The sequence below is a fragment of the Lutjanus erythropterus genome, chromosome 10 (assembly GCF_056507025.1).
Source record: "Lutjanus erythropterus isolate fLutEry1 chromosome 10, fLutEry1.hap2, whole genome shotgun sequence".
Lineage (NCBI taxonomy): Eukaryota > Metazoa > Chordata > Actinopteri > Lutjaniformes > Lutjanidae > Lutjanus > Lutjanus erythropterus.
In genome coordinates, this window is record NC_139326.1 from 33156010 (window position 1) to 33183726 (window position 27717).

Sequence of the window (27717 nt, forward strand, 5' to 3'; positions counted from 1 at the left end):
ACATTTTATTTAATATCCTGTTGAAAAAAGTGAGGGTTAAGTAATTTTGATGCAATTGTATACGGCCCATTTCTGTTCAGGCAATTCTCTAGCCATCACAGACCAACGTGGGTCCTTTCATAATAACAATATGGCTGCCTTCTGCAGGGGCAGACACCGGTGGAAAAGGACTAATTGTTTGCATGTTTTGACAAGAAACCTAACAGGTAACACTTTATGTGTGTATATTTTGTGTAGATACAGAGAAGAAAACGGGCTCCGGTCAATATTTCGTGTTAATAGATGTTTGTTTCAGCGGACAGACTCACAAACCAACAACGCTGCTCTGACTCTGCTGGATCTGCTGCTTATTTTTAGCCTGTTAATTACGGCACATTACATTTTAGCTGGTGCCCTGGGCCTCACAGGTCATCTCACAGTCTGATAAAACCACTACATTTGAATACGCATCTTTGTCGTTAGCCGTATTACGCTTCTTAGTCATATTAACCATCAAAACGCTGTTTCCTTTCTGTGCTAAAACTTGTATTACTTGGAATTCAGCAGACCAAAAAACAGCAACAGCAACAATCAACCTTCATTAGTTAAATAAAACATCTACTCCTTATTCTGCTTGCTAAGGCCTTACATATTTTTGGAGAATAGATGGTGTTAAAGTGTGAGTGTAAATTAGGTGCATTAATAAACCTTCACCGCAGCCATTTGGACATGAAATAGTATGATAAACACAGGTGTTACTCATGATACTAATAAAGGCTCAGTTCATGTCAGAGTCAAGGTGCTGCTATTGTGCATACTGGCTCACTGGAAAGACTCTCCTTCACTAAACGGAACAGGCCCTACACTAGTATCATTGGTGACATCTGTGTCTACACCCCGACTGTTTCATGTCAGTGTGGCAACACTGTCTATTAAACTGGCGGAAGTTTGGGTGGAGTTTACTGAGCTTATCTCCACAGAGGAGGTGGGTTGATATATGACACAAAAGGCTTTTATAATGAGGTAACTGCAACATATCATATGGTTCATACCCATATTGTTTACATCAGTTGTAATATGTCTACTATTTATTATCTATTATATTCATACAGGGAAGTATGACTATGACCTGGTGGTTGTTGGTGGTGGTTCAGGAGGCCTTGCATGTTCCAAAGAAGGTGAGATCTTTTGCAGTGTCTGTTGTTCCTTAATGTTTGGGTGACAACTCGACCAATATATTATTGGGCTATCACAGTCCATACTGGTCCATATTGATATCAGCATATGTCCTCCGATAAATGCCAGTATGATTTTTTTTTCTCTTGGACAATAGTTTATTATTTACTAAAGTGTAAAATATCCTGTCTTTATTGCACGTATTTGTCATAAATGTTTGAGAACTACATTTTAGAAAACACTGCAAATATCTGTATTTTTGTATTCTAAATTTTTTTTAGAGTTAGAGAAACTTTTTGTTGTGTTGTATCAGCAACAGTTCCTAAAATCCAGTATCGTTCAGGCTCTAATTTGGGTATATATGCTTTGCACAGAGATTTTATTTTTTGTCTAATGTTTTACTTACATTTTATCCATCTTTGCAGCGGCACAGGTGGGACAGAAAGTTGCAGTTTTAGATTATGTGGAGCCATCTGTTAAAGGTAAAACACATTTTCCTGAACCTATTGTTATAAAAAATAATATTTGTTGTCTGAAGATTTACCATTGTTGAGTCCACTGTAAATGCTTTTCTGAACAGGCACAAAGTGGGGTCTCGGTGGCACATGTGTAAATGTCGGCTGTATTCCTAAGAAGCTCATGCACCAGGCTGCTCTACTCGGCACTGCAGTCAAAGATGCTAAGAAGTACGGCTGGCAGATCCCAGAGCCAATCTGCCATGACTGGTGGGTCAATTTAAAATGTCTCCTTTAAGTTTCTTATCAGCTGAAGGGAAAAGTAAGCAAATGCTTATGAGTAGCTAAACAGCACCACCTAGTGACATCATAGCAGCAGGACAAAGACACTACTTCTGGTTAGAAAATTAATTCTTTAATGGCAATGAGATTTATTTTTAATGTCTTAAAGTCTGCTCACAAGTCAGATTGAGCATGAATCTTTAAAATGACAAAAGAAAAGCAGCCTTAAAGATTATAATGCAAAAAAACAAAAACTGAGTATAATGAAAATTGCATTCATGGTTCCCTGATGAGCCAAATAATTAGCTAAAAATTATGGCTTGTCAAACTGTAATTTGAACATGTGGTGTCTGAGTATTATTATGCCTTTGAGCAAACACAGCATTAAGCATCTATTCCTCCGTCAGTCTGTTCAGGAATGCAGTGGTCGGCTCTGTTTATAGTTTTACCTCTGGTGTGTTTTCCAGGGCCACCATGGCAGAGGCTGTTCAGAACCACGTCAGGTCTCTGAACTGGGGTCACAGAGTTCAGCTCCAGGACAAGTAAGTGACACCGGTTGTGCTTGGTTTATTTAGACTTATTTCTGTGATGTTTCATTTAATAGTGGATTTAAAGTCAGGGTTTCAGGAGTCACTACATCCTTTTAATTTGAGGGTGGTTTAGCTCGTCTTTATGTTCTGTTACAGTCTAAGTTAGGCATGTGATCATACCAAACATCCAGGTACCATAATACCATAATAATAAGTTTAAGATACAATATGGAATGTGATATTTTAAAACAAAGAAAAATGCATGCAATGCAAAAAACTGACCTGATTATCTTTAGCGATGAATGCTTAAATTCTGAATGTGCAGTTTCACTGCAGCAGTCAATAGATATCATCATCGTCCAGAACAGACATCTTTTATTGTAATATTGTGATATTCAATATATTGTTATGTCCCCAGTCTAAATGATTATATCCTGCCAAGACTAAAAATGTATATTCTTGATCTAATTTGGTGTTTATGAGGCTTTTAAAACCAACCCCTGTTACCCACTTATCATGTCACACCTATTCTCTCACTCTAGCTTTGTTTCCTTCTTTTTCCATGCTAATAATTTTCCTTTATAAAAATAGACTGTCTGTGAAGTAATGTAATATTTACATTTAGGCCTGTTTTTCTGTAACCTTTACTTTATTTATATGACATGAGGTCTTGCTGAAGGCTGTACATGTCTGTTGGTACACAGCTGAAGGATTGAGAGTCAGAGACCACATGTTGATTGAGTGTCTGGCTGGAGGGCAAACAGGTGTTAACCTCTGTGCGAATGTGCCCAAGCTTAACCTAACAAGTTTTCAAACCAGTGACATCCTTTCCTTGGACTCAGCATATAAGTAATGCTCCTAATATGATTTAATTTACTTTTAATTAACAATTAGCCGCGATAGGCTCTCATAACAGCGGCATTGTTAACCACAGTGCAAAGCAGTCATTTTACACAAGTGTATTAATTAGGAATATAATAAAATGGAGCACAGATGTTAAATGACTGTCCCATTTTTAATCAGTAATAATTAACTTAGTCTTTCCTGCAAGCAATTAAGTTCTATTGGTGTGGATGGTGCTTAACAGTTGGCACATGAAAATTTAAAATAGCACTTGTGGGTAAAGAGATTTGTGTAACTAAGAGTGTCTTTGTCTTGAACATGTTGAATTTTTCACACTTGATTAATTACAATCAAAGCTGAAAATCACACTTTAAATTAAAGGAAGTGGATTAAACTTAAAAGTGATTGATATTTAATTTTGCTTCACAATCCATTCCAATCAAGTGTTTTTGCAATGAAATCTCTAAATTGTAACAGCACAGCTTACTTTATGTTGAATTTACATTTTTTTTAAAAAAAGGTCAAAATCCATTTTGTATTTTTAAAAAAAAAACAATTAAAATGCAAAACTCCTGGCTCTTGCATCTTCATCCAAAATGTTTTTGTACTGTTAATGTTAATATTACACTGGATTTATATCACGTGCTTTCACTGTAGAAACCAAACAAAGCAAGACAAAATTAAAAATGTTCATAATAACTTGTGAAACCAGAATAATTCACTCTTGTTCCAGATGCTCAGTATGTATGATAGTGATCCATAAATAGATGCAGCTTAACACCTATTCTAGCAGTGCAATAGTTACCTTCTGTTTCAGCAGATTAAAAGGATGAAGTGCAGAGAGTATGAGATCACGAGTTTATGAGAAAGTCGACAACAGTAACTGTATGTGATGTGCGCTACTACAGCAGGTTAGAGCACCGCCGGGAACAACCAGCTGTTTATTGTCTGTGTTTCAGGAAGGTGAAGTATCTGAACATGAAAGGAAGCCTGGTGGATGAGCACACTGTTAAAGGATTAACTAAAGCGGGGAAAGAGGTGGGCTGATAATTCACAATAAGACATTTATTCACACGTTCAGTCATGCGTTCTGTCAGTCCCAAACTCATCACTAGCTTTCAGTTATTGAGAATGCAGTCAAGAAATGTATGATTTACTTTATTTCACATGCTTTTTTTAAATGTAGTTGATGATGTATCTATGGAAGTGTGACTGCAACATCAGGCAAAGAGAAAAAGGATCAGTATCAAGTTATAACATGAAACCTCTGTTAAGCATGTTATCATGTATAAACTGTGTGATATTATTGCATCCCTCTGTATGGTTGTGTAGACTTCCCTTGTGTACATATTTATAATTATTCTGTTCCTTAATATAAATACTATTTTGCTATCGTTCTTTTTACAGTTTTTTTTCTTATTAGTACATTATAAATTGTGCATTTAAGTGCTTTTATGTTTATATACTTTTTTTTCTGCTACCCAGTAATCAAATTGTGCAACTTTAAATTCAGTCAACTTTGGAATCTTGCTGTTCCTTGTTCTAGTAATTTCAAAGTGTTTCCATCATCACCTTCATGCAGAATACTGTGGAGACCACTTGCTTTCATTTGACATTTCCTTGTTTTCTGAAGGATATGAACAAAGGCTGTTACTTCACATTTCTCTCCTCTCTCATACTGAACAGACGATCCTGACTGCCAAGAACATTGTGATCGCCACAGGGGGACGACCCAAGTACCCCACAAATGTGCGTAATGTTGCCATCGTCATTCCCCAAAGATGTTTCGCTTTTTCTCTGCCAGCAGGTGTTGTGTGGTTGATTGGTTACCAGGTAGACAAACAAATGAGAAAAGAGACACCCTGTGGCAACAGAGTAGCCCAAACCGCTGAGGTGATGTACAATGCGGTTTGAAGCCATTACTCTCTGGCACGCATACAAGCCTTAACACACAGGCTGCAGGTTTTAGAGAGCAAACTGTTGGTTGTGTTGAACATCATTGATAGGTCTGTTGATAGTTGCTTGGATAGTTCTTTTCAAAGCTTTTAACTCTTGGTACAGATCCCTGGAGCAATGGAGCATGGCATCACCAGTGACGACATCTTCTGGCTGAAAAAGTCGCCCGGGAAAACGTGAGGCAACCCTCCACCTACACTCACACATGGGTGGCTAGTTATGGTGAAAAGTGGGGGTGCGACCTGTGTACCTTAATGCACCATTTCCTACTATATATCAGTTTTATAGTACTATATGATATAGTTGTTTTTCATTGTGTACTGTACTTTTAGCAGTGATGGATAAACACAGACAAAGAGCAACCATTTACTGCTGACTACAGTTAGAAACAGAATACAATTAGCTGATAATTAGCCTGATCAGTCACTGCCAGTAATCAGTACACACATTTATTAAACTATTAAACACACCAATAGCTAACATCAGTCAAACTTATCATACTTTGGCAGTTGCTTTGTGTTTCCCACAACATTTGAATTAAACTAAAGCTCTCTGCACTCTTTAGGGAAACATTATGCTAAACTCCCTTGAAAGAAATATGACACATAAAAAGACATAACTCTACAAGCACAAGATAAAGGGCGTCATATGTTGGCAGTGTTTTTCTCAAATAGGCATCAGTATAATCCCTAATCCCTGTATTTATGTACAATCTTAACATTTGAGATTTTGTCACCTGCTGTTTTAGTGTGAGAAGATTGTGGGAATGAAAGGTAAACCATTTCAGAAATGAAGAATTCTGACTAAAATAAGATCAGAAACACCCTGAACACTGACACATAAAACCATGAATTCACCATCTACTGTGTGAGTGAAGTTTTTCAGCTGTTACCAAAGTAACTACCCAGTTTGCTGCTTCCTGATTGGTGCTGGAAAGAGTGCATCTAACTTCTGATGATATTAAAAATATTTGATTTTATAGGAACATCAAAAAGACCAACTTAAGACAGGTCAGACTGAGTTATATTGATCAGAATACTCCCAAACCTAATAGTCGGGGTGCAACAGTTCCATTCATATTCTGTATTTTTTCTTTTTACATGAAAACTCTCAAAATTTAAGTTGGTGAACATCACAAATATTTTGCCACCGCTTTAGTCCCAAAATAATAACATCAGCCTTGATTACATTTTAGTGTGTGTAGGATTGTTGGCATTTTTCTCTATACAATGAGCCAGAAGGGAAACCTCTAACCTCTGCAGTATTAATGCCTGGCTCTAACTCACCGCACTTACCTTGCTCGCTGACACGACACGTCCCACTGTCACGCACTGTAATCATTCATCAGTGACATGCAGTTTGTTTTTCTCCCTTCCTGTCAGCCTGTCTTCGCCTCATGATTCAGATTAGCGGCGTGCATCCTGACCTTTACAGAACAAGCCCTTTAATCCAGCCATTTAGCCGCTGTCATCGCCTGGTTAATTGGTCCTTCCCTGATGTTTCCTCTTGGCACAACATGCAGACGGTGACTAGTGGTTGTGGCGTACCTGGGCTGTGGTTGTTGTTTGCTTCATGGTGACAGATAAGCGGAAATAATGATTCTGATATTTAAGCTTCATATATATTTAGGCTGTCTGCACCTGGGATATGGTGTTTTTAATTGTTTTTAATTAATTTTTTTCTGTTTTGGCTGATGATGATTAGAGCTTCTGTTTTTGGCAAATGGAATGCAGCACTTAATTTCATTTTTTAAAATCTTTTTGAGGACTGTTAGTTCCTCTGTTATTTTAATTCCAAAATGTTTGGTATTCCAGTGTAGTATATGTGTAGTAACATGTATGCTATTCATGTTTTTGACCACCTGGTGGCAATACAAAATCATTCATAGTCAACAAATGAGCGTGAATGCACTGTGACCATCCTTAAACAATTACCACTGCAGCATTCACCCATTCAACAACACAGCTTTGTATGAATGCAGCAGAATTATCCACTTGAGCTCAGGAAGTCCTTTGATGTAAGAGAGTGATGGTTAGTGGAGTCCTCGACCTCCCTGCAGGCTGTGAGAGGTTAGCATTAGCTTTAGCTTCCTCTATAAGGGCACTAAAACGTACACACACTCCAGCCGGAGATGATGTTGTGTTGCCGAGCTGTCAGCCGTGCAGGTGAGGTCCGAGAGGCTGTTTTCTGCCGGCGGGGCTAGTGTGGGAGGGGGACCAGCCGAGTGATGGGTGTCTAATGGATCTTGGAGCGCGCACACACACACCTGAGTGACAGATCTGGCCGCAGGGATGAAGCCCAGAGGCAGCTGCCATCATCATACTATCAGGAGAAAGCAGTGAGCACGTGCCAGCAGGACTGTGATACTGGTCGAGGGAGAAACTAGTACTCAAATGAGCTGGAGCAGCATGAGGGTCTAACTCTGCGTTGTGTTGTAGAGTGGACAGGGAACACACTTCCTGAGAATATCTTTCAGCAGTTTATTGCAAAGCACCACAGATGGCTGTGGCATAACTTCCCAGCAATTGTAGAGAAACAAAACATGCACAGGGTCTCTTTTTCATACATGCAGTCTGTATAATACCAGAAACTGTTTAACAGAATGTCTCATGCCAGCCTACATGGTCTCAACATGAAAGTATATTTGGTACAGTAGTGGTGCAGAATCTTAGACGAAAAAAAAAACCATCTACATGAGAAAAATACATGGTTCACTCTGGCATAACAGGCTGCACAGCAGGGTAGCCACACAAATACTGTACCTCTCTCCTGATAGGCAGATTAATGCATCAAAAGAAATAAAGTTCAGACGAAATAGAAACTCAGTAATAATAGAAATACATTTGCCTGGCAATTGTTTAAAGTAACATAATATCAACCTAAAAAACACAAAAGGTAGACTGTGAGGAACTTGTGCACCTGACCAGGAAATAGTCCAGAATGAAAAGTAGTATAAGCTAGTGTAACACATAAAATTTATAAAATAAAATATATTTTCTGTAAAAACAAAACAAAAAACATTGCATTCCCCTTTTATTGAAAAGTTTATGAATTACACATGAAAACGTAAAAAAAAATATCCAGAATTCTTTAGGAAGCCAAAGAAAAGTAAAGAAAACATTGGAAGAATTATCATGTACTTGTCAAATGAATCTGCTAAATCTACAGATTTTACAGAGATTTATAATAACCTGCTCATAATTTAGCACGATATAGAGGTCTAATAAATGCTTTTCATGTAAGCCTTATGTCAGCCAGTTAAGAGTCATCCCCTTCAGACTATCTGGGTGTGTTCCAGTTTGTTTAAATACAGTATGCGGTAATTAATATAAAGAGAGATTAATATTTCCACTTTCCTCTCAGAGGCACCACTAACGTAACTATTTTGGTCATATTTCAGGTTTAGTCTTGTGTTTTTATAGTAATGTTGTCTGTCGTGATATAAATACTATTTCAGTGGTTTTTCTCACAAAAATGTAAAGTTCTCATTGAAAGTCTCAGTTTCTATGTAAAGGGGTCTGAAGTTATCCATGGCGACATGCGTGTAACTCTGAATTTGTCGTATGAGATCTTAACCCCACATGTGGACCAGACAGCCCCCCTTTTCTCATTTTCCCAGTGGATACCTTCATTAGACACACATATAGTTTTGCCCGTTTCATGCCTGTGATATTTCCCTTAATCCAGCATTTGGCACTTTGTTTGAGACATGGATGAAAATCAAAACGGGGGACAGAAAATTGATTAATGTGGCTAGATTTTTGTGCAGCTGATAACTTGAAGATACTGTATGCCGAACAGGCTTTCCTACTCTTGAAAATACAATTGTGAAAGCAAGACTGCCGGATTAGATTCCCCTGAGGCAATGCAAAAGTGTACGCATTGTTTAGTGTAAGATAATATACTGATTGATGTCCCCTGTGTTTCAAGAGTTTACACATGCTGCACTTGCATATGGAAGCTGGCAGACCTTTCATTTTTGTTTTAATATATTTGTTGCTTTTCATGTTTTATCCACAAAAATATGGACACAAAAACATTACAGAACAGATGCACATCACCAGAGCTACATTTCTTCATCAGAAAGTTAGCAAATGATTAGTCAGGTAACTTAGGTGTCCCCATATTTTTTGGATTGTCTGTAGTAGCCGTCAGTTTTTCCATGATGAGGCAGCTTAAGAGGCCGTTCAGCCATTGATTAAGAGTTGGTGCTTCAGATCTTTTCCTTTGAAGAGTAATACAACAGCTTTCCTAAAGGACACAAATGGAGGAACTTTTTCACTCCGCCTTTGCTTCTGTTTATTGCCTGCATGCTTTCTATATGTCACCGTTGTTGAAGGGGTCAGACAGGTTGTGAAGGAGCTAATAGCATCATGCTTCAGTTGAAAAATGCAGCAGCTGTATAGACTCCAGACCAGTGTACAATGAGAAGGAAGACGGGCGAGGGGAGAGGAGACGATTTCTCAGTGATGAAAGTGTAGAATCAAGCTAAAGCTCTTTGCCTAATCTTCTTTAAGCCACTTCACAATATGTGCTAAGTGCAGCTGTGCATTGCACAGACACAGAGAGCGTGGGCACCGGGGCTTTTAGTGGATAGTGTTAGCATGGACAGGGGCAGGATGTGCCGCAGGCGGCCCGAGCTGTCAAGTGGAGCAGACCTGAGGTAAGGAGGCCTGGTTTGGAGAGGTAAAAACAAGGCAGGGAAGGGCCTCATCCATGCGGGTGATGAGCGTCACTCAGCCAGCTGATGTGTGGATTTGAGCCCTGAACATGGCACTCTTCATCTGCAGGGATTAGACTAAACACTGGCAATTAGCCCTCCTCAACGCCACTGATCTCAAGGCTGGATTACAAGTGTGATTCACCTGGACCACACACAAGACATACACACTGAAACTGCAAGTACACCCACACAGAGCACTTTCCTGTCCCCGTTTTCTACATTTTCTTCACACCTCCCTCTGAGGTTATGAAGTTTTGTAACTCATCGCCTCTCTAATTCAAGGCTTAAACCTTTTCAACTTTGGACTTGCTTTATTTTATTTGGCCAAAGTGTGCCGCACAAATGATGAGATGTATTTTTATTGTGTTATTGGTTTGTCTAAGAGCTTCTCTTTTTGTGTGTTTTGCAGACTTGTGGTTGGAGCCAGCTGTATCCTTTGTCCGCCTGAAAGGCTGTAAATGGAGCCCCTGTGTGCAGTCCACCGATGAGTAGTGAAATAGTTAAGTTATTCACATAATATAATAACATTGGCATCACATCTGTTTCAAAAGGTATTTCTTTTTTAGTCTTTATTTGACAAAAACTTGACACAAAAAAATAAGCAAAACAATAAAAACAATACCACAGTCACATTAAAATACAACATAAAACTTATACACCCTGATAGATATGCACACACATACTTGGTATATCCTCACAATTTATGTCAGCTGGCCTAACAACCTAAATCATTCACAAAACATTGAGGGGAAAAAAAAACTTGATTGATCATATAGGTAAATTTATATCATCATATATGGAAAACCTGATAACCTCTCAATGCAATTACAAAAGAAAATTATCATAAGTCTACACTTAGTGTTCTTTTAGTTAAATCCAATTTTTTGGCAGCCTTCAGCTACAATAAACCTTTCCCATCTTTCCATTTTCTTCCTCCCTCCTCATAAAGTATTTCTGAATAACTCTTGTTTCAAACTTGAGGTGCCATATCTGTAGTTTTCCACTGAGACCATTCAGATAAGTTTTCAGTCTAAAACACATCATGTGGAAGCTATTTGGTAAATCAGGGCAAAACAAACATTATATTGTTTATATGCTGCTGCACGGCTGTGATTTCCCTTCTGTTGTAGCTTGTGTCTTGTTGTGCAAAAGTGTCGGGTCTGGCCACACATCATGTGCTACAGTACATGCAAAAACATTGTAATTCTCAACCTGCTGGCTCAGATGTGGCTCTGGAGTGTGCAGGCTTCCTGACCGGCATTGGCTTGGACACCACAGTGATGGTTCGCAGCATCGCCCTCCGGGGGTTTGATCAGGTATTGCTCTCTCAGCTACAGTCAGAATATTTTGGCAATCAAGATAGTGATTTTTGTCATGGTTGAATAGGGATGCACAGTAAATACTGCGGCAAACAATGGGAAATTTTTATTATCATATTTTATTGTTGGTGATTGAATTCTAGTCAATAAATATTGGTTAAAATAATATCTGATTTAACAGATTCTTTCACATTAGTTCATCTGAATTCTTAGGCAAATAGTTTGTAAAAGGCAAAGTACATTTGTGAAGTTTTTTGATGAACTTTACTAGAAAAAAATAAACATTTGAAAAGTTAGAACTGTGATAGGAATGTCAGTTAGATACTCACTACTTCTTAGCCTTTGTATCAGGTGTACATAAACTACTATCTTATCATCATAAGAAGCAGGAAATTATCCGTATCACCTGAACAAAAATCCATATTATGTATCGTTATGGTTGAATATGGATATTCTCTTTTGGTTTGTGCAGCAAATGGCAGGTCTAGTGACAGACTACATGGAGGCTTATGGGACCAAGTTTGCGTGGAAGTGTGCCCCAAAGAGAGTGGACAAACTCTCCTCAGGAGCTCTGCAGGTGACCTGGACGGACACTCATACAGGCAACGAACACAGTGACACCTACGACTCTGTGTTATGGGCAGTTGGTGAGTCTGTGTGTGATCATGAGATAATTTAATATTTAATAAATATGCTTAAAGAATCCCTCTCACCCCCTCCTCATGGAGGTCAGAGGGGTCAGGTTTAAATGGACAACAAAAGTGATGGAGGCTCATTATGTCACGTGAGTAGAGGAGATGCCAAGGCTTTAGACGTGAAACTTTGACACAGGTCAGACCAGTGTGTAGGCTTTCGTGACATGAATATTATATTAAATTTCAGACATATTCTGCCAAAAAAAACCCTGTACATCTTACACTCCAAAACCTCTGAGTCACAAAAAAGCAAAAACACTAGAATATCAAGTTTGGCCTGAGAAAATCCAGGACTTAGAACAAATAAAGACAGTCAGGCACAGTCTCACACCTTGACTAAAACACTGTTAACACAGGTTTGAAAGGAAAACTGTCAAATGGATGGATCTTGACTTGGATGTGTCTGGATTGATTTTGAACTTGACTTGAACTTCCCCCAGATGCTTTAGCCTGAATTATTTAGTCGGGTACATTCCTTTGAATTATGAAGGCACCTTGCCACATCAACATTAACCAGATACGACATGGATAGTGAATTAATACATGAACTGTTTTGATTATCAGTTAATCATTTAAGTAGTTTTTATGCAAAAATGGCAGAAAATACATTTTTAGCCTCTCAAATATGGAGTTTTCTGCTTTGCTCTGTTTTATATCATATTAAACCAAAAATCTTTGGGTTTTTGACTGACACAACAAAACATCTGGAGACATCACCTTGGACTTTGAGAAACTGGGATGGAGATTTTTCATTATTTTCAGACAGTCTAGGAAATGATTGGCAGATTATTTGGTAATAAAAGTGATGGTTAGCTGTAGCTCCATAATGCAGTAATGAACTCTTTATCCCTTATTTTAAATTCCATGTAATACACCAGCCATATAAATTCCCATGTATCTCCCTGAAATAAAACACTGGTATGATTGTTCTCTCTGCCACCATCAATTTCATTGTCATCCTCAATAGAGTGCATTGTCAGCAGATAGCAGAGGAATCAAGGCTGAAAACAAAGTAATAAAGCCTGAGTGATGGGAGTGAGAATGGCCAGGGGAAGTGTTAATCACCCACCGCTGGCTCTCTGGCTCTCTAGTTGGAGAGGGCCAGGACAGGGCAGGATGCACCCCGGCGCAGGGTCACCACGTTCCCCTCTTTGTTCTCCCTCTCTGAGCCTTCCTGCCCGTGCCAGCCCTGCGGAAACCAACCCCGCATCTGTCACTGCCATCCCTGCCCGCGGCCCTCTGCCTGCCATTACCGCCAGCCCTCCTCCTCCTCCTCATCTATCCATTCTCTATTCTGTCATTTGACTTCTCTTGTTCCAGCAGCAGAATGAGTAACAATGGAGGGAACATCCGTCTACTGCTGTTGGTTTATTTGTGACAGGGCAGTGCTTCTGAAAATCTGACTACCAGGCTTTTCCAGTGCCTACTTCACCAGACTGTCTGGCTTCATGTGAGTGTTGTGGGAGGGAGACAGGGGGTGAGGGTCCTCTCTTGCTCTGTGCGTGTGACAGAAACAAGGATGTGTGTGACCCTGCAGCTGAGATGACGTTTGTTCTTCCCTCCTGTGGTTCAATTCCCACATTGTGTCTGCGTGAGGTTTGTGGGTGAGAATGACATTTGCATTGAGTGCATGTATCAGTAGGTATTGTGAGACATGTGAGACGCTGCAGCCCTTATGTTTCCTGTATTCATTTGAATGTGAGTTCTCACACAAAATCAGCACTTTGGGACATTTTGGGATCCAGCAAAACCAGCCATGTAAATTATTTTCTTCTGCAATCCTCAGTGCACAAAACATAGTATTTTAGCCTATTTTTAGCCTCTTTCACATTACATTTTCCATTAAATGCAGCAAATTACTATTACAATTCATCCCCAAATCAAAACTTTTTCCTCTTCTGTAGTGCTATTTATCCATCTAGATTGTTTTGGTGTGAGCTGCTGAGTTTTGGAGATATTGACCATAGAGAGATCTGCCTTCTCTCAAATGTACAGGAAGTGGATGCCACTTACTTTGTGGTGCTCAAAGCACCTAAAAAATGAAACATCTGAACAGCAGTGCCTCTTTCCAGAACTCATGACCCAGTTACTCAAGAAAATCCACACACATTGTTGTCTGCAGTTTCATGTAGGAACCACTTTCTTTCTGTCGTTGGGAAACAAGTAGTCCTTAAGTATTTCTACAAGGAGACATTGATTTCAAGGTTTTCAAATGTGTCTTCCATCTATACACAAATATCCCTACAGTTAAAATGCCTTTATTGTCATGGCATGATCATCTTATTAGACCTTGAAATGACCAAACTCTGTGTTTCAGCATCAAGCCATTGTTCCTAATGAATATTTAAAGGTCTAACGTCATGTCCGTGACATGAATTAAGGTATTTTACTAGTTTTAAAAGAGAGAAACTTGAAGTCTTTTGGGAAGTTTTTGTACACTTATGCCCCTATCCAAAGAGCACTTCAAACAAACTGGTTTTGAGTCCAGGCAGCACTCCTACCCAAACATTTTTGGTATCCAAATGCCGGAAAAGTATGCAAGTGGCTGATATATTTGCTTCCTTCACCAGCCAAAAAACAATAATAATCTATTTAGTGGTTGGTAAAATTTCAACATTCACTTGTGGACAGTTTATTTTGTACCTTGCAGACATGTCTTTGGCCAATATCTCCAAAACTGTGCAACTCATACTAGAACAATCAAGATGGATAAATAGCACAACAAGTGAGAGGAAGATGGTGTATTTTTATATTTTAAGGTGAACTGCCTCTTTAAGTTCCTTTATTTATCGAGACATTACATATTAAAAGTGTTTCCTGAAATTTCCGTAACACCAGCAGCGGTATTCTTGTGTTAGTGCTACCAGCTAAGACCTTGGAGGATCGGGCTACATCCCCGGCAGCTTTTGTTCCCAGACAGTTTAGTGAGAACCAGTAAGAACGTGGCCTCTGCTCTTTGATGTGAACATGCAGGAGTTATGAGTACAAGGCCACTTCCTTTTTACTGTGACCTTACACTAGGGGCCAGGCAGGGTCCCAGGCCTCTGTGGAGTTATTAAAGGCCAGAGGGGACCGGGGGGACAGTATCACCACTGTCTGCCACATCCTTCTCCACGGCCCTGCCTCCCTCCACCTTTCCCCTGCTCCTTCCTGGCCTCATGGCCGCTCCCCTGTCCAGGTGTGCCCGCAGAAACACACCAGGAAACAGAACATTTCCACACTTCCTGTCTGCATGCGGACAGTGGGCACATTAGTCTTCCTCGTCTGTTCACTGCACTCTGCAGTACTCATTTCAAAACATTTCCCCATTTTTTTAAAAGGACATTTGCCTGTCTTGGTTTTATAAGTTATTGATGACATCCCTGCGTGTTTCCCGTCTGTCTCTCGATCTGTCTTTTGCAGTGAGTTTGCAATTGTGCAATAAGGAAACCAAAGTGACCAAGAATAGTTTTATATTATTCCAATTATAGAGGTGGATTCTGGGAAAGAACATGGTTACTGTTAGTCACTGAATATTTTTTCCAAAATATTGTAGCAGTATTGGCCTTCGAAACCAAATACTGGCTGAAGCATAGCACAGTGCTGTTTTCTTGTTACTTATCAAATTGAGGGGTGACTTTTTTGAGCTTTTTATGCCTTTAATTGATAGGACAACTGAAGATTTGACAGGAAATGGCATGCAGCAAAGGGCCACATGCAGAGTCGAAACCACAGCCACTGCAGAGGACTCACAGCTTTCATACATGGGAACTGAGCTGCCCAGACTTCCCGTGACTTCAAGCATTTCTGTAATCATATCGTAGCACACGTGTTTGTGCCTGAAACAAACCACAGAAGTGGTTAAGAGTGCTTTGCCAGGTGTCTGTTTGTCTGTAGACAGATTTTGTCAACAAGGTAGCTTCACAACCATGCAAGATGCAGTCACAGAACCTTACAGGTGTATGGTGAGATCAAAATGAAGGACAGGTTTGGTTTGGGTGTGGTCTGTCTCTTGTAATAATGACTACTAAGTACTCATGGGTTGGAACGTCAGCAAGTTGACGGACGGCACAGCTGGTGTGATCTCATTGCAAGATTTATTTTGAAAATATTGTCCCTTTTCTTTCTCATTCACTGTATGAGTCTGTGTTTAAATGTCTTATTTACCTTCTATCTGTCTTACTCAGTATTAAAACATAAAATTGTATTATCCATTTTAAAATCAACTGCTAGACTTGATCTGACCACTTTTTAAAGCTGCTGAAATTTTGGTTTTAAATATTTTAGTATTAGACAAAAAATACATATTGTGCCCTGAATAAAAATAGTCAGTTTAAGTTTGAACAAATAAGTGATGCACAGGTTAGTCCCACCCTCACTCAACCCAATATGAGAGCTGTTCCACACTGCTCAGCCCACAAAAAATATACAGTAATCAACAACTTGAACGCAAACCACAGTTCACTAACTGTACCTAATATAGTAACACAAGGGCCGCAGCGATTTCCAAGAGGCTGATCCTGCTGCTTGGAGCAGAGAAGTGATCAGAGGCCCAAACCCACGCCACCAGCGGGTTTGTGGGTTTGGGACCTGCACATCACTAACCTTTTATCATTGAGTACACAGGACTGTGTGGGTGTGATTTGTTTGGATGGAAGTACACGACATCACCCTTTTCCAACTGAGCCACACCCACTCTGAACCAGTGAGAGAAGCACAAACATAGAAATCTGTCCTATGACAGAATCAACCTGCTCTAACTGTTGAAGAAAATAGTGTGTTGTTGCAGGTTCCCATCACTTATTGTGATTTTGAAAATAGGTTTGAGGTCCTTAAAACAAGGTCTACAATGCTTGTGTATGCAGTGGTGAAGAAAGCTCTGTCACTGGTTAAGAGAATAATACTGTGATAAATTAAAAGCAAGCTGAAAGCACAAGTTACAAGTATGGAACAGTGATGACAGTAAAACATACCAATCTGTCAAATTCATGTAATGCAATGAGTTTTCAGAACTTTTTTCATTCTCTTGACACCTTTCATTACGCAAAAACGCTACCAGTATTTTCTACAGCTACTGAGCGCTTTATTGATTTGCATCTTAAAATGTTTTTTGGCCTGAAATAGAGCACATAATCAATCTTTGGCAGTCTGCACAATCTAGTCCCCCAAGACAAACAGTCCCTTTTGTCTTTGTTCATTTGATTGATCAGATAAGTGTCTCTCATTTCAACTTGTGGAGGGTTGTTGTGGCTTATTAGCCTAACAGTCTAGAGGCTTCCTCTTAATGACACAACAGGCTTTGTTCAGATTGGCCTATCTGTTGGACCACAGTGTATGTGTGTGTGTGTGTGTGCGCGCATGTGTCTCAGCTCCAACCAAGTCCCTTATCAGCCAGCCGACTGTTGTTATGTCCTCGCCGTACAATGGGGCTGTGGGTCGCTGCTACAGTACAGCAGTGACTGGAGCTGCAGACAGGAAGGCCAGAAATAAAAAGAGAAAGTCTATACTTACCAGTCAGATCCTAACATATGGAGTTTTGTTGATTGATATCATCATTATTATTATTATTGTTGTTGTTGTTGTTCTGATATTAGTTGTCAACTATTAAATGAACCACCAATGACCAAACAACTTATTGATTAATCAAGAAAATGACTGACAGATTAATCGACAAAAAAATAATTGTTAGTTGCAGCCCTACAGAAAAATGCAAATGCTAATTCCACTACAGCTCACAAGGATTAGAATTATGCCAACTAGAGAATGTGGACATATAGGACATGAAAATATTTAGACGTCTTGCTTTTGGGAATTGGTCATGAATGCCCGACTTCCCCTCTCTCCTCCTTCTCTGTGCTGTCCATCGCCTTCAGCCACCCATGCTGTGGAGTACTAGACCGGTCCCAGTAGCCCCCCCACCAGTCTGAGAAGAGGGGGAGGACGTTGTTCTTCGGCTCCAGCCAGGAAAAAGGGTCTCGGGGGTTTGTTATTTTTGCTGTCCGATAGCATCTACATGGGTAGCTCAGGGCTTGGTGTTTATTATGCTACCCGGACAGGTTGTGAGGAACTATGGAGAGGAGCGGGGGAGCTAGTGGTCCACGCACCATCACCGTAGAGACTCGGTGTCGACAGCATCAGTCAGCCGTCCCCCAGGAAGTGTCAGGAATCACACCTTGGGGTGTCTCAGGGGTCGATGGGATACCAATTCCCAGCTGCTCATCAGCTTCTCCTCCTCTTGTGCTCTCTCAGCTGGCCAGATGTTGTTTTGCAATTACAGAATTCTAAATTAGGGTTTGTCCTTCATTTTTATTCTAAGGCCAACACTAGGACTGATGTTTTAAGATTTTAGCTGGTTGTTGTTGAATAGTAATTTTCCTGTTTTGTCCATGAAGAGACATTCATTTCATGATGATATAAAAGCAGCAAATTGTCGTATTTAGAAGGATGATACTGGCAAATGGCTGTAGGAATGAGAAGGTCAGTCCACCACTTTGGCTCAGACTGAAATATCTAAACAACTGTTGGGTCCCATAAAGATGAATCTTCAAGACTTTGGTGTTCCTCTGACTTTTCCTCTAGCACTATGCTGATGTTGACAGTCAAGATTTCTAGAGCAGGGCTTCTCAAAGGTTTGATGACTGCATACAATTGAGGGCTGTTCGGAAAAAACCTATGAAATTGTTGTAGGATTTGTGATTAGTCTCATACACTGTAAAAACGGAGACACTGAGAGAACTCAAAATTTCTCTTACTGCTTGCTGCAATGGATCATTGAATCTGAAGTTTTGAAAAAGTTTTACCAGCCATTAATCTTTTGTTAAGTTAATTTACTTTTACTTACCTTTACTTTTTTAACTTAAGAGTTTGCATGGGGCAAAAAATCTATTGTTGTAAGCTGCACTGACATTTTGAGTTGTTTTGACAGTGTAATGGCAAATAATATTAAATTCCTTGCTATAAGTTGTCAGTTGCTTTAGGACTAAATACCTGTTAAACTACTGACATTCCCATTGGCTTCAGTTCAGTTTTGTGCTAATTAGCAAATGTTAGCGTGTTAGTAGACTAAACTAAGCTAGTGAACATTATTCCTGCTAACCATCACAATGTTAGCACAGTGACCATGTTAGCATTGAGGTCAAATCAATGCTGTATGCAAGTACAGCTTCACAGAGCTGTTATCATGACTGTACACTCTTAGTCTTGTTGTTTTAATAATTGTTGTTTGTTTCAGCAATATCTGATGAAGCAGTCAGTTCTTTATTTTTTTGGTAATTCTTGAAGGTAGAGTTTGGGAGCTTTCATTGCAGAAGTTTATCACAGATTTCAACCATGAAGGGGAATTGGGGAACTGTATTGTTTTAGTCAGTCCTCACTTTTAGTGCTCTAGCTGCATGCTACTGTGGTGTTAGGAACACTGTACAGATAACCCTCCTCTTTGCAGTGTTTATTTTTTGATAACTAACGTAATTCTTGAGTAAGGTTTTTTTGTGTTGGGTGGGCAGTGGTGAACTTACAACCTCAGCAGAATGTGTTATGAACACTGTACAGAGAGCCTCTCTCCTCTCCTGTACCTCTGTCTCTCCGGAGCTGTAATGTAATATTCTCCTTGTGTTGTTTCCCTCCATTGAACTCAGGCAGAGCCCCTGAAACCAAAGCTCTGGGCCTGGACAAGGTTGGTGTGCAACTCAACAAGGAGACGGGGAAGATAGTTGTGGGCACTGACGAATCCACCTCGGTGCCAAACATCTATGCTTTTGGTGACATCGGTGAGGTAGGTGTTGTCAACAGACACCACACTGACAGCAGAAACAGCCCAGATGACATAGGTCAGGCCTGTGCAAATGGCAGCCGGTGTGCTGAATCCAGAATCCAGCCCTTTTACGAACTCAATCCAGCCTTTTTTATCATTTCCAAATATGAAAAAAGCATATCACTATGATTTTATATAAATAACCTACAGTTTCATTTCATGGGTACTTACATAGTTTAATACATTTTATTAGTAGGCTTATTAGCCCATTCGTGTCTGTTGTTTTGTGCAAAGAGATGCTTTCTATTGTAAAAGATTTTAACTCAGGATGTTTTAAGCAGTGAGAGTCAGACTGAATGAAAAAAGATGTTGCAAACACAACAATGCAACACTGTGGTTTAAAAAAAAAAATTCTAATGAAGGATTGCAGTGGTGGATTGTTATGTTCTTTTGTGCATAATGCTTATTTTCCAATTGTGAAGTGGAGAAAGTAAAAAGGTGCATTGTTTTACACATTTAAATTCCTGAGGTTACAGGTCAGACGTAGGAAATGTGAACATCCGGCCCCTTGGCATTTTTTTAAAATCTAGCCCTTGACAAAAGTAATTGCATAGGCCTGTTGTAGACAGTCACAGCTGAAAAAACACTACATAGTTATGTAAATAAGTTTCATTTGAATTTGGGTCAAAATGATTTTTTTATATCAGATGTGAAGAACTGGATAAACTCTTAGATTTTCCAGCTTAACTGCCCTAAAGCCTGAGGTCTCCCACATCTCATCGCTTTATGTGTAAAAAGCACAATAATTGTAAAATCAACATTTTATTTCTTTGAATATTTCTTTTTCTGTTCTTCTGACCTAATTCAAACCCAGTGTGTAAAAGAGAATTGAAATGTTAACCTGTCCCGTTGCCAAAAAATGAGGTTTGCTTTGAAATGACAATTGTTTGTGTATACATACAGTACTTTTTATCTACCAGTTAGTTTTTGGCAGAAGACTGAGTAATAAGTGAGAATAGTTTAACCAGCTTTCATATAATCGTTGGCATTGCCACTATTTGTTCCAAGCTGAACCAGCCATGTTAATACTAGTTCTACCTGCTGCATGTAATGTCAGTGTGTTGTTTTTTCACTACGACCAGCTGTGTGTTTCCTTCCTGCCTCCCAGGCCTCATGACACACACACACTCTCTCTTTGATTGACAGTTTGCTTTGATGAGTCGTACCTCACCCCAGTCTGTCTGTCAGCTTTTCACAGCAGCAAGGAGGCTTTTTTTTAATTCTTTCTTTTGGAGTGTTTGTATCTCAATTTGTCCAGTGCTTTGTTGAGTTTTTTTTTCCTTCTTAGAAAAGTGTGCCAAGAAATGCATTTCGATGACAACCGACAGTTACTGGAATACCAGAGCACACATCCACATACATGCAGAGGTGCAGGAGATGTTTTGGAGAACAGGATGTGCGGCAGTAATTTAACAGGTTTTAGTCATGCCTTTAGAATTGCCCTGCAGCTCTACTCTTTCCTGCACCATTCTGATGTAGATGCATGTGTGTCTGTATCCAAGAGTATGTGTTTGTTGTTTTGGCACACATCCAGAACAATAAAGGCAAAAACAAAGAAGCAGAGATTTTTCTTTAAGTGTGCCGAACGGTTTAAATGTTTAGCGCTTGTCAGTTATGTCTGTCACTGTTTCCACCTTGTCTGTGTGTTTGTATTTACATCGTTTCTCCACTGGCTTCCTGTGTGTGTAGTCAGAAATGTTGGCAATAAAACTTTCAACTTCAGACTTCTGTTACTTGGCAACAACAAATCCTTAAATCATTTGTGTCTGCTAGACATAGGTCTGTTTGAGGGACAGAAATAATGAAGTAAATTCAATTGTCTCTTCTCTTAGGGTCGTCCTGAATTGACCCCAACGGCCATTAAAGCGGGAAAGCTCCTCGCCCGCAGACTGGCTGGTCAAAGCACTGAGCTCATGAACTACGACAATGTAAGACACACACCCACAGAAACTGATGATTTCCCTCCATCTTTCCACACCTTGTGTCTGTGTGGCTTTTTCAGCCTGTTGTTTTCTGCTTAATTCGAGGCTAATTATAAGCGTCACCGGAGTTCTGTGGTTGGAGTCTCTGATAAACTCACACATCTTACTGTACCACAGGCCTCTCCTCAGGATGAGTCATGACACAGACATACCAACATGATTTATTGATATTTGTTTACTCTTTTGAATTTCCCACCATGGTATTGAAATGCTCAGCAAAAGTAATCATTACTTCATGATGTAACTTATTCAGACATGATTAAAGTTCAGAAACAGTCAAAAAACCCTTCCAACTTAAAATTATTTTCATGATTGACTCATTAATATGATAATTATTTGGTTAATATGATGTCAGAAAATTGTGAAAATTCTTAATTATAATTTATTAAAGTCCAAGGTGATCAGTTGTCTTCTGCCTGTGTCTGGGTGACTGTAGTTGATGCTGGACAGTATTACTGTGAGATTTTCAAAGCACGTCAGTCATACACACTTTTATTGATCATTACAATTTAAAACAGAAACTTTACTGTGAAGCTGGTAATCATTTCATGTTTACACCTAAAGAAAAAAATGCCAAATCCTCAAACTGGAGCTAAAGAATGGTTTGGCATTTTGCTTCAAAAGTGAACAAAAAGAATATTTAAATATTGTAATGGTTGCTGAATTTTCTCTCAAACAACTAATCGATTTTGTGTCTGTGTTTGTGTGTTTGTGTGTTTGTGTCAGGTGCCCACCACAGTGTTCACCCCCCTCGAATACGGCTGTGTGGGTCTGTCCGAGGAGGAGGCTGAGAAGAGGCACGGAAAAGACGGCATAGAGGTAAGACTGAAGTAGTGGGTGTGTCATAACAATACAGCTGTAAACAGTGAGCGTCCAGCTGTTAATATTTCCAACAATCTGTAGTATTTTGAATGAAAACCCTTCATGTGTCCTCATTTGAAGTTAAAATATAATTTAAAAAAAAACAGGATTTGTGGTAGTTTCTTCTAAAATATAGTAGTAGAAAAATAAGTTCTAAACTTTTTAGTTATACACCAGGAAGGCCCACATTAAATAGAAGAGCCCTTATTGAGAGGCATATATAATATAAACTTTTGGCATATGGTATGAAGAAATATCTTTTTAAAATTTATATATTAAAAAATAAGCATTGGTGTTTGGGTGCTTAAATTTTGAGATACAAACTGATGATAAATCATATTTTCTGTGTAGAAGGCTACTTTGTTAGCGGTCTGTAAAAATTCTCAGTTTACTCACTGTAAAATTAACCTATTTAAGCAAGTTGTATTAATCATGTTTAATAGATAATTCATACTTTGAATCAACCTAAGTTAACCCAAACTAGTTAGAGTTAAGTCATTAATCTCAGTATATAACATAGAACTGCTGTAGCACTGGTCCACAAGTGACTGTAACATTTTTTTATTATGAGTTATTATGTTTCTTGACCGATAAATTAATGGTTACATGCACAAAAGAGGTAACTCAGGCAGTGTTTGTAGCTTGTTGCTGCCATCAACCTGCATAAAAGAGACAATGTTCCATAACCCATAAACAAACATTGACATAAGTATACAATGTAGCAACGAGCCGCTCTGTATTTTACGTGCTCGCGTACATGAGCGGCGTGCCAGATGCTAGCCAACACCTGCACGAGGCCGCTGATAAACGGTTTAGCCGGCGAGGTGGGGCTCCTGGCTGTGACTGACGGGCGAGCAGGAGGCCTGATTGAGGTGTGTATGGGGTGATGACAGGCGCGCTGAGATCTGAGGAGGAGCTGCGGCACCGGCCCCCGACAGCTGCACGGCCCTCGCAACTTGTGTCGGCACGTTCGCCTGCAGAATAAAACGCACTGCACACACGTTTTCAGTGCGGAGGTTGAAATCAATCACTATCATGAGCAAGCAGAGATATGTTTTTATTCAGATTTTACACAGTGTGTTTGAATCAGTGCTCAAAAGTTGTTGCAGTCGCATTGATAGCAATAGATAATCTTTAGAACCAGAATGTGGTTATAAATAAACAAAATTCAGTTTGTAATTTGGGGGCCATGATCTCCTAAAAAATGTAATGAATTATTTTGTCTTACGCTATTGTTAAAAAGTCCATCTCTAACATTTATGTACTTTTAATTTGTAAAACTAATTCTTTCTTTAGGTATGCTGTATTATCTGTAAATGCTATTGTTTATAACATATATGTTATTTTAATTGCTATTCTGAAGTGAATACATCAATTTGCAAAATGTGCTCAAGAAGGGATCATCATCACTGCTTTTTTGCACTTTAGTAAGCTCTGCTGCTTAAACCAAAGACCAGTGTGAAATATGGATTGACTAAAGGCAGAACACAAAATATAACTGCTGAGATTTGAGGATCATAATAATACTATCTTATCATTTCTCCTGTTTATATTATTTTGTCCTGTTTTTTTTCCTCTGTGTAGGTCTACCATGCTTTCTACAAGCCTCTGGAATTCACTGTTGCAGAGCGAGATGCTAACCAGTGTTACCTTAAGGTATGGCTGCATTGCAGACATGAGTTTTATTTTGTTTTTTTCTTACTTTTGAACCATTTTTGTTGGCACTTAATACACAGTATGCATAACTTAGTTCTTTGTAAAATATGTTTGTGGAGAGGTGCTGTTTTTTGTGCATGTAGTTGAAGAACAGGAGTAGCAGGGCCTGAACTGACATGAAAGTAATTAAAATAGTCTGAGTCATAGCAATATATGTAGATACTACCTTTGGATCGCTCATCAACATCGCCGCCATATTGGACAATCACTTTTATATTGAAGGGTTCATGATCTTTGTGGAGTAAGTTAGAGAAAAAATTCCAACTCTACGAAGAATGTTACATAAATGTTTTATTCAGAAAAATCGCAGCTCCCCCATTAACTTGTATTTGTTCACAGGCCAGGTTTGCTTGGTTCAGTATAGCGGCAATGTTGAAATATCACGGCAGTGGTCAAAGTGGTCAGTGCATTGTCTATGTATATATATTTCTATGGTCCAATGAATGAACTTCAGCAATCCTGCCCACCTTGATTTGTTCATCTGTGGTCTAGTGAGTCAGCTTTGGGATCCACAAGTGTAGTATTGTGGGAAATTAACACCAGCCAAATAATGGTAAAATATTGAAGTGACTGGTAAATTTCACACAAAAAATAATGATTTACCATTGAGTGACTGGTGAATTTTGAACATTGATCTGCCAGTGGCTGGTACATGTTTACATTTTGAAGACTTAATTTCACACCATGGTACACAGCTACCACTAACACCACCTTGACTTAAGTTCAGTTTGTTTTTTACCTCTTCAGGTGATATGTGAGCGGGGTGGAGACCAGAAGATCCTGGGTCTGCATTTCACAGGTCCAAACGCTGGAGAAGTCACACAAGGCTTTGCTTTAGGCCTCCAGTAAGTTTGATATATATCCTGTATTTTATTTCACGTAAAGTTGATATTCATGTTGGTGTTCAACAAATATTAGAGTTGATGTGTTTTAACTCTCTCAAAATCACTTAGATCTGCAGAATGGGATCATTTTGTAGTATTTGACTGTCCCCGATGACTTTTTAGACAACAGCACAATAAAAATCTATATTTTTAGGAGTTGTGGTGTTTTCCTTCCTTTTGTCAGTTTTATTTTAATATATTATGTCATTAAGAGCATCTGATGACTGGCACTTTGGTTTGATGTCTGCTTCTGGCCCTCAGGCCCTTTTTTGTCATTTTGAAATGTATAATTAACTCCTGATTTTAAAAAGTGTTATGTAAACATTGAACTGCCTTAATGAAATTATACATACACAGATACAGTTTATAGCTGTGTCCTTTCTCAGGTCCTCAGCAGACACAAAATAAGATACACACCACACAGAGGAACCACCAATGAGAAACTTAGATAAAAGTGGTGATAAAAACTAAAAATAATAAAAGTGCCAATAAAACCTTAAGAATAAATAAAAAAGTTAAAGTGAATGAATCAATTAAAACAAGAACATCTGGACGTGAAATATAAAATATAAAGATTTAAACAGCAATAAGGATAAAAGTGAATTAAGCTGTAGATTGTTCTGCATGTTATTCCAACTTTCAGGTTAGTCCAACTTGACTGTCCTCTCTGTCTGTGTGTGTCTCAGGTGTGGAGCAACGTATTCCCACCTGTTGCAGACCGTAGGCATCCACCCAACCTGTGCCGAGGAGGTGGTCAAGGTCAACATCACGAAGCGCTCTGGCTTGGACGCCACGGTAACCGGCTGCTGAGGTTAAGCACCTCGGTCTCTGAACACTAATGAGCACACAGGGTTCCTCTGTGGCAGTAAAAAAAAAACGTTAACCTGGGTTTATCCTGCTCTTTGTCCTCGTCCCTCTCCTTCTTTACGGCACCAAAATGGCCCCCAGTTTCACAGTGCTTTCTGAACTCTCTTCATAAGCCAGTCCTGCAGATCATCACTGGTTGCTCAGGTTTGTGTCACTCACATGTCATGTGATAACGAAGCCTATGATTATCCCACATACAAACAGTTTGTGAGTGTATGCTGTGAAAACACAGAGCTATAGATCAGGTTAGTGAGAGCTCTGGCCGCAGAGCGAACATCTTTTAAATAAACAGGCTCATCAATCAGGATTACAGCCCGCACTCAGGGTTTTTGTTGAAATCGTACGAGAACCGTGGACCGAGCCCAAACGTTTTTCTGAATATATATTCTGCAAATATTGTTGTTTCTCTGGCTGTACTTCCTGTCCATTAGTCTTGGAGGTGACACATACCATACACCCCCACAAACCCACCCCCCAGTGACACTGATGGATAGCCCTGGGGCAGTCGCCGCAGCGACACCGCCCCATTTCCCATGGACACACACAAACAGTCGGCGGGCCGCCTGTCAGTCAGCCAGCTCAGACCTGGCCAGGGGGCCCCAGCTTGTTTAGGGCCGAGCAGACCTTTTACTTTTTCCTCCCATGCCCCTTCTCCATCCCACTGCACAAAATAATACAGTGGAGCTACAAACGTGCCGTCAGGAGCTGTGTGGACGCCACAGCACAGGCCACTGATAACAGAGCTGTGAGAGCTCTGCTGTAACTGCACTACTGAGCTTCACCCAAAGGTGGCACTATTGCCCTCCAATTCAGCCCCTTTTTTATTTTAGCCAAGAGTGGAGGACAGGATAAAGCAGTCACTGGATAAAACATAAGCCTGAATACTTTCAGGTTGCACACTTAATCCCTTTAATCCCTATAAAAGATATGTGCTTTTGGAAGACGTTTGCAAGCAGGCTGGCTTTACTGGTGCCAAACTGATAAGGGTTATCTGTTGTGTATTTACATGGATGGCAGGTTAGGCCTAAAGAGTCATCACCCTTGAAGATAAGATGAGTTGTTTATATCAATAAAACAGTAATGGATCCCCACAGGTTGCCAAAGTGTTCAAATATTCAACCTGCTGGCTGTGTTGGACATCTTGGGTTCATTAAGTAAAGAAGGAGGAGAGGGAGGAGGACTGTCAATAAAAGCGGGTTGCTACAGAAATCAGGGGACTTAAAGAGGAGGCTGCTGGGCGTCGTTTATTTTTATTTGAAGTCTAATCTGCCCGGTCTGATTAATGATTCCGATGAGGGGAGTGACAGTGTGCCAGGAGATGGAGAGAGGAAAAAGAGAAAGAGGTACCAGGTTTATTTGGAGCCGGGCCAGAGAAGAGGGAGCCGAGTTTGAGCCCCGGTTAGGGAGGGAAGGGGGATTCCTGTGTGCTCTGTTCAGGGCCGAGGTGCTGACTGAAGGACCCTGACCTCCGCTCAGCAGGAACAGCTTGACTCTATCACTCGGAGCACAGAGGGCTCACATGCTGCAGCGCCGCACGGCAGGGGCCTGGGGGGGGGGGGGCATTTGGGTAGGATGGCCAGGGGACGGACAGAGCCGAACCAACCAGCTAACTGATGCAGCACTGAGCGGCAGCAGCGTGTTTGCCCAGGGTAATTGAGTC

General features: G+C 39.9%; 1 protein-coding gene across 1 annotated transcript; it reads left to right on the plus strand.

The window, feature by feature from the left end:
- The first annotated feature begins 102 nt into the window (after positions 1 to 102).
- Positions 103 to 27489, plus strand: txnrd2.2 (thioredoxin reductase 2, tandem duplicate 2). Its single transcript, XM_084729093.1, has 17 exons — positions 103 to 206; positions 1092 to 1157; positions 1581 to 1637; positions 1736 to 1880; positions 2360 to 2434; positions 4225 to 4303; positions 4952 to 5014; positions 5327 to 5397; positions 10354 to 10373; positions 11169 to 11260; positions 11736 to 11910; positions 19572 to 19708; positions 21580 to 21675; positions 22456 to 22548; positions 24175 to 24246; positions 25054 to 25151; positions 25877 to 27489. The coding sequence occupies exons 1-17, from the start codon at positions 131 to 133 to the stop codon at positions 26004 to 26006; spliced, it is 1545 nt and encodes a 514-aa protein (XP_084585219.1). The 5' UTR covers positions 103 to 130; the 3' UTR covers positions 26007 to 27489.
- The last annotated feature ends 228 nt before the right edge of the window (positions 27490 to 27717 follow it).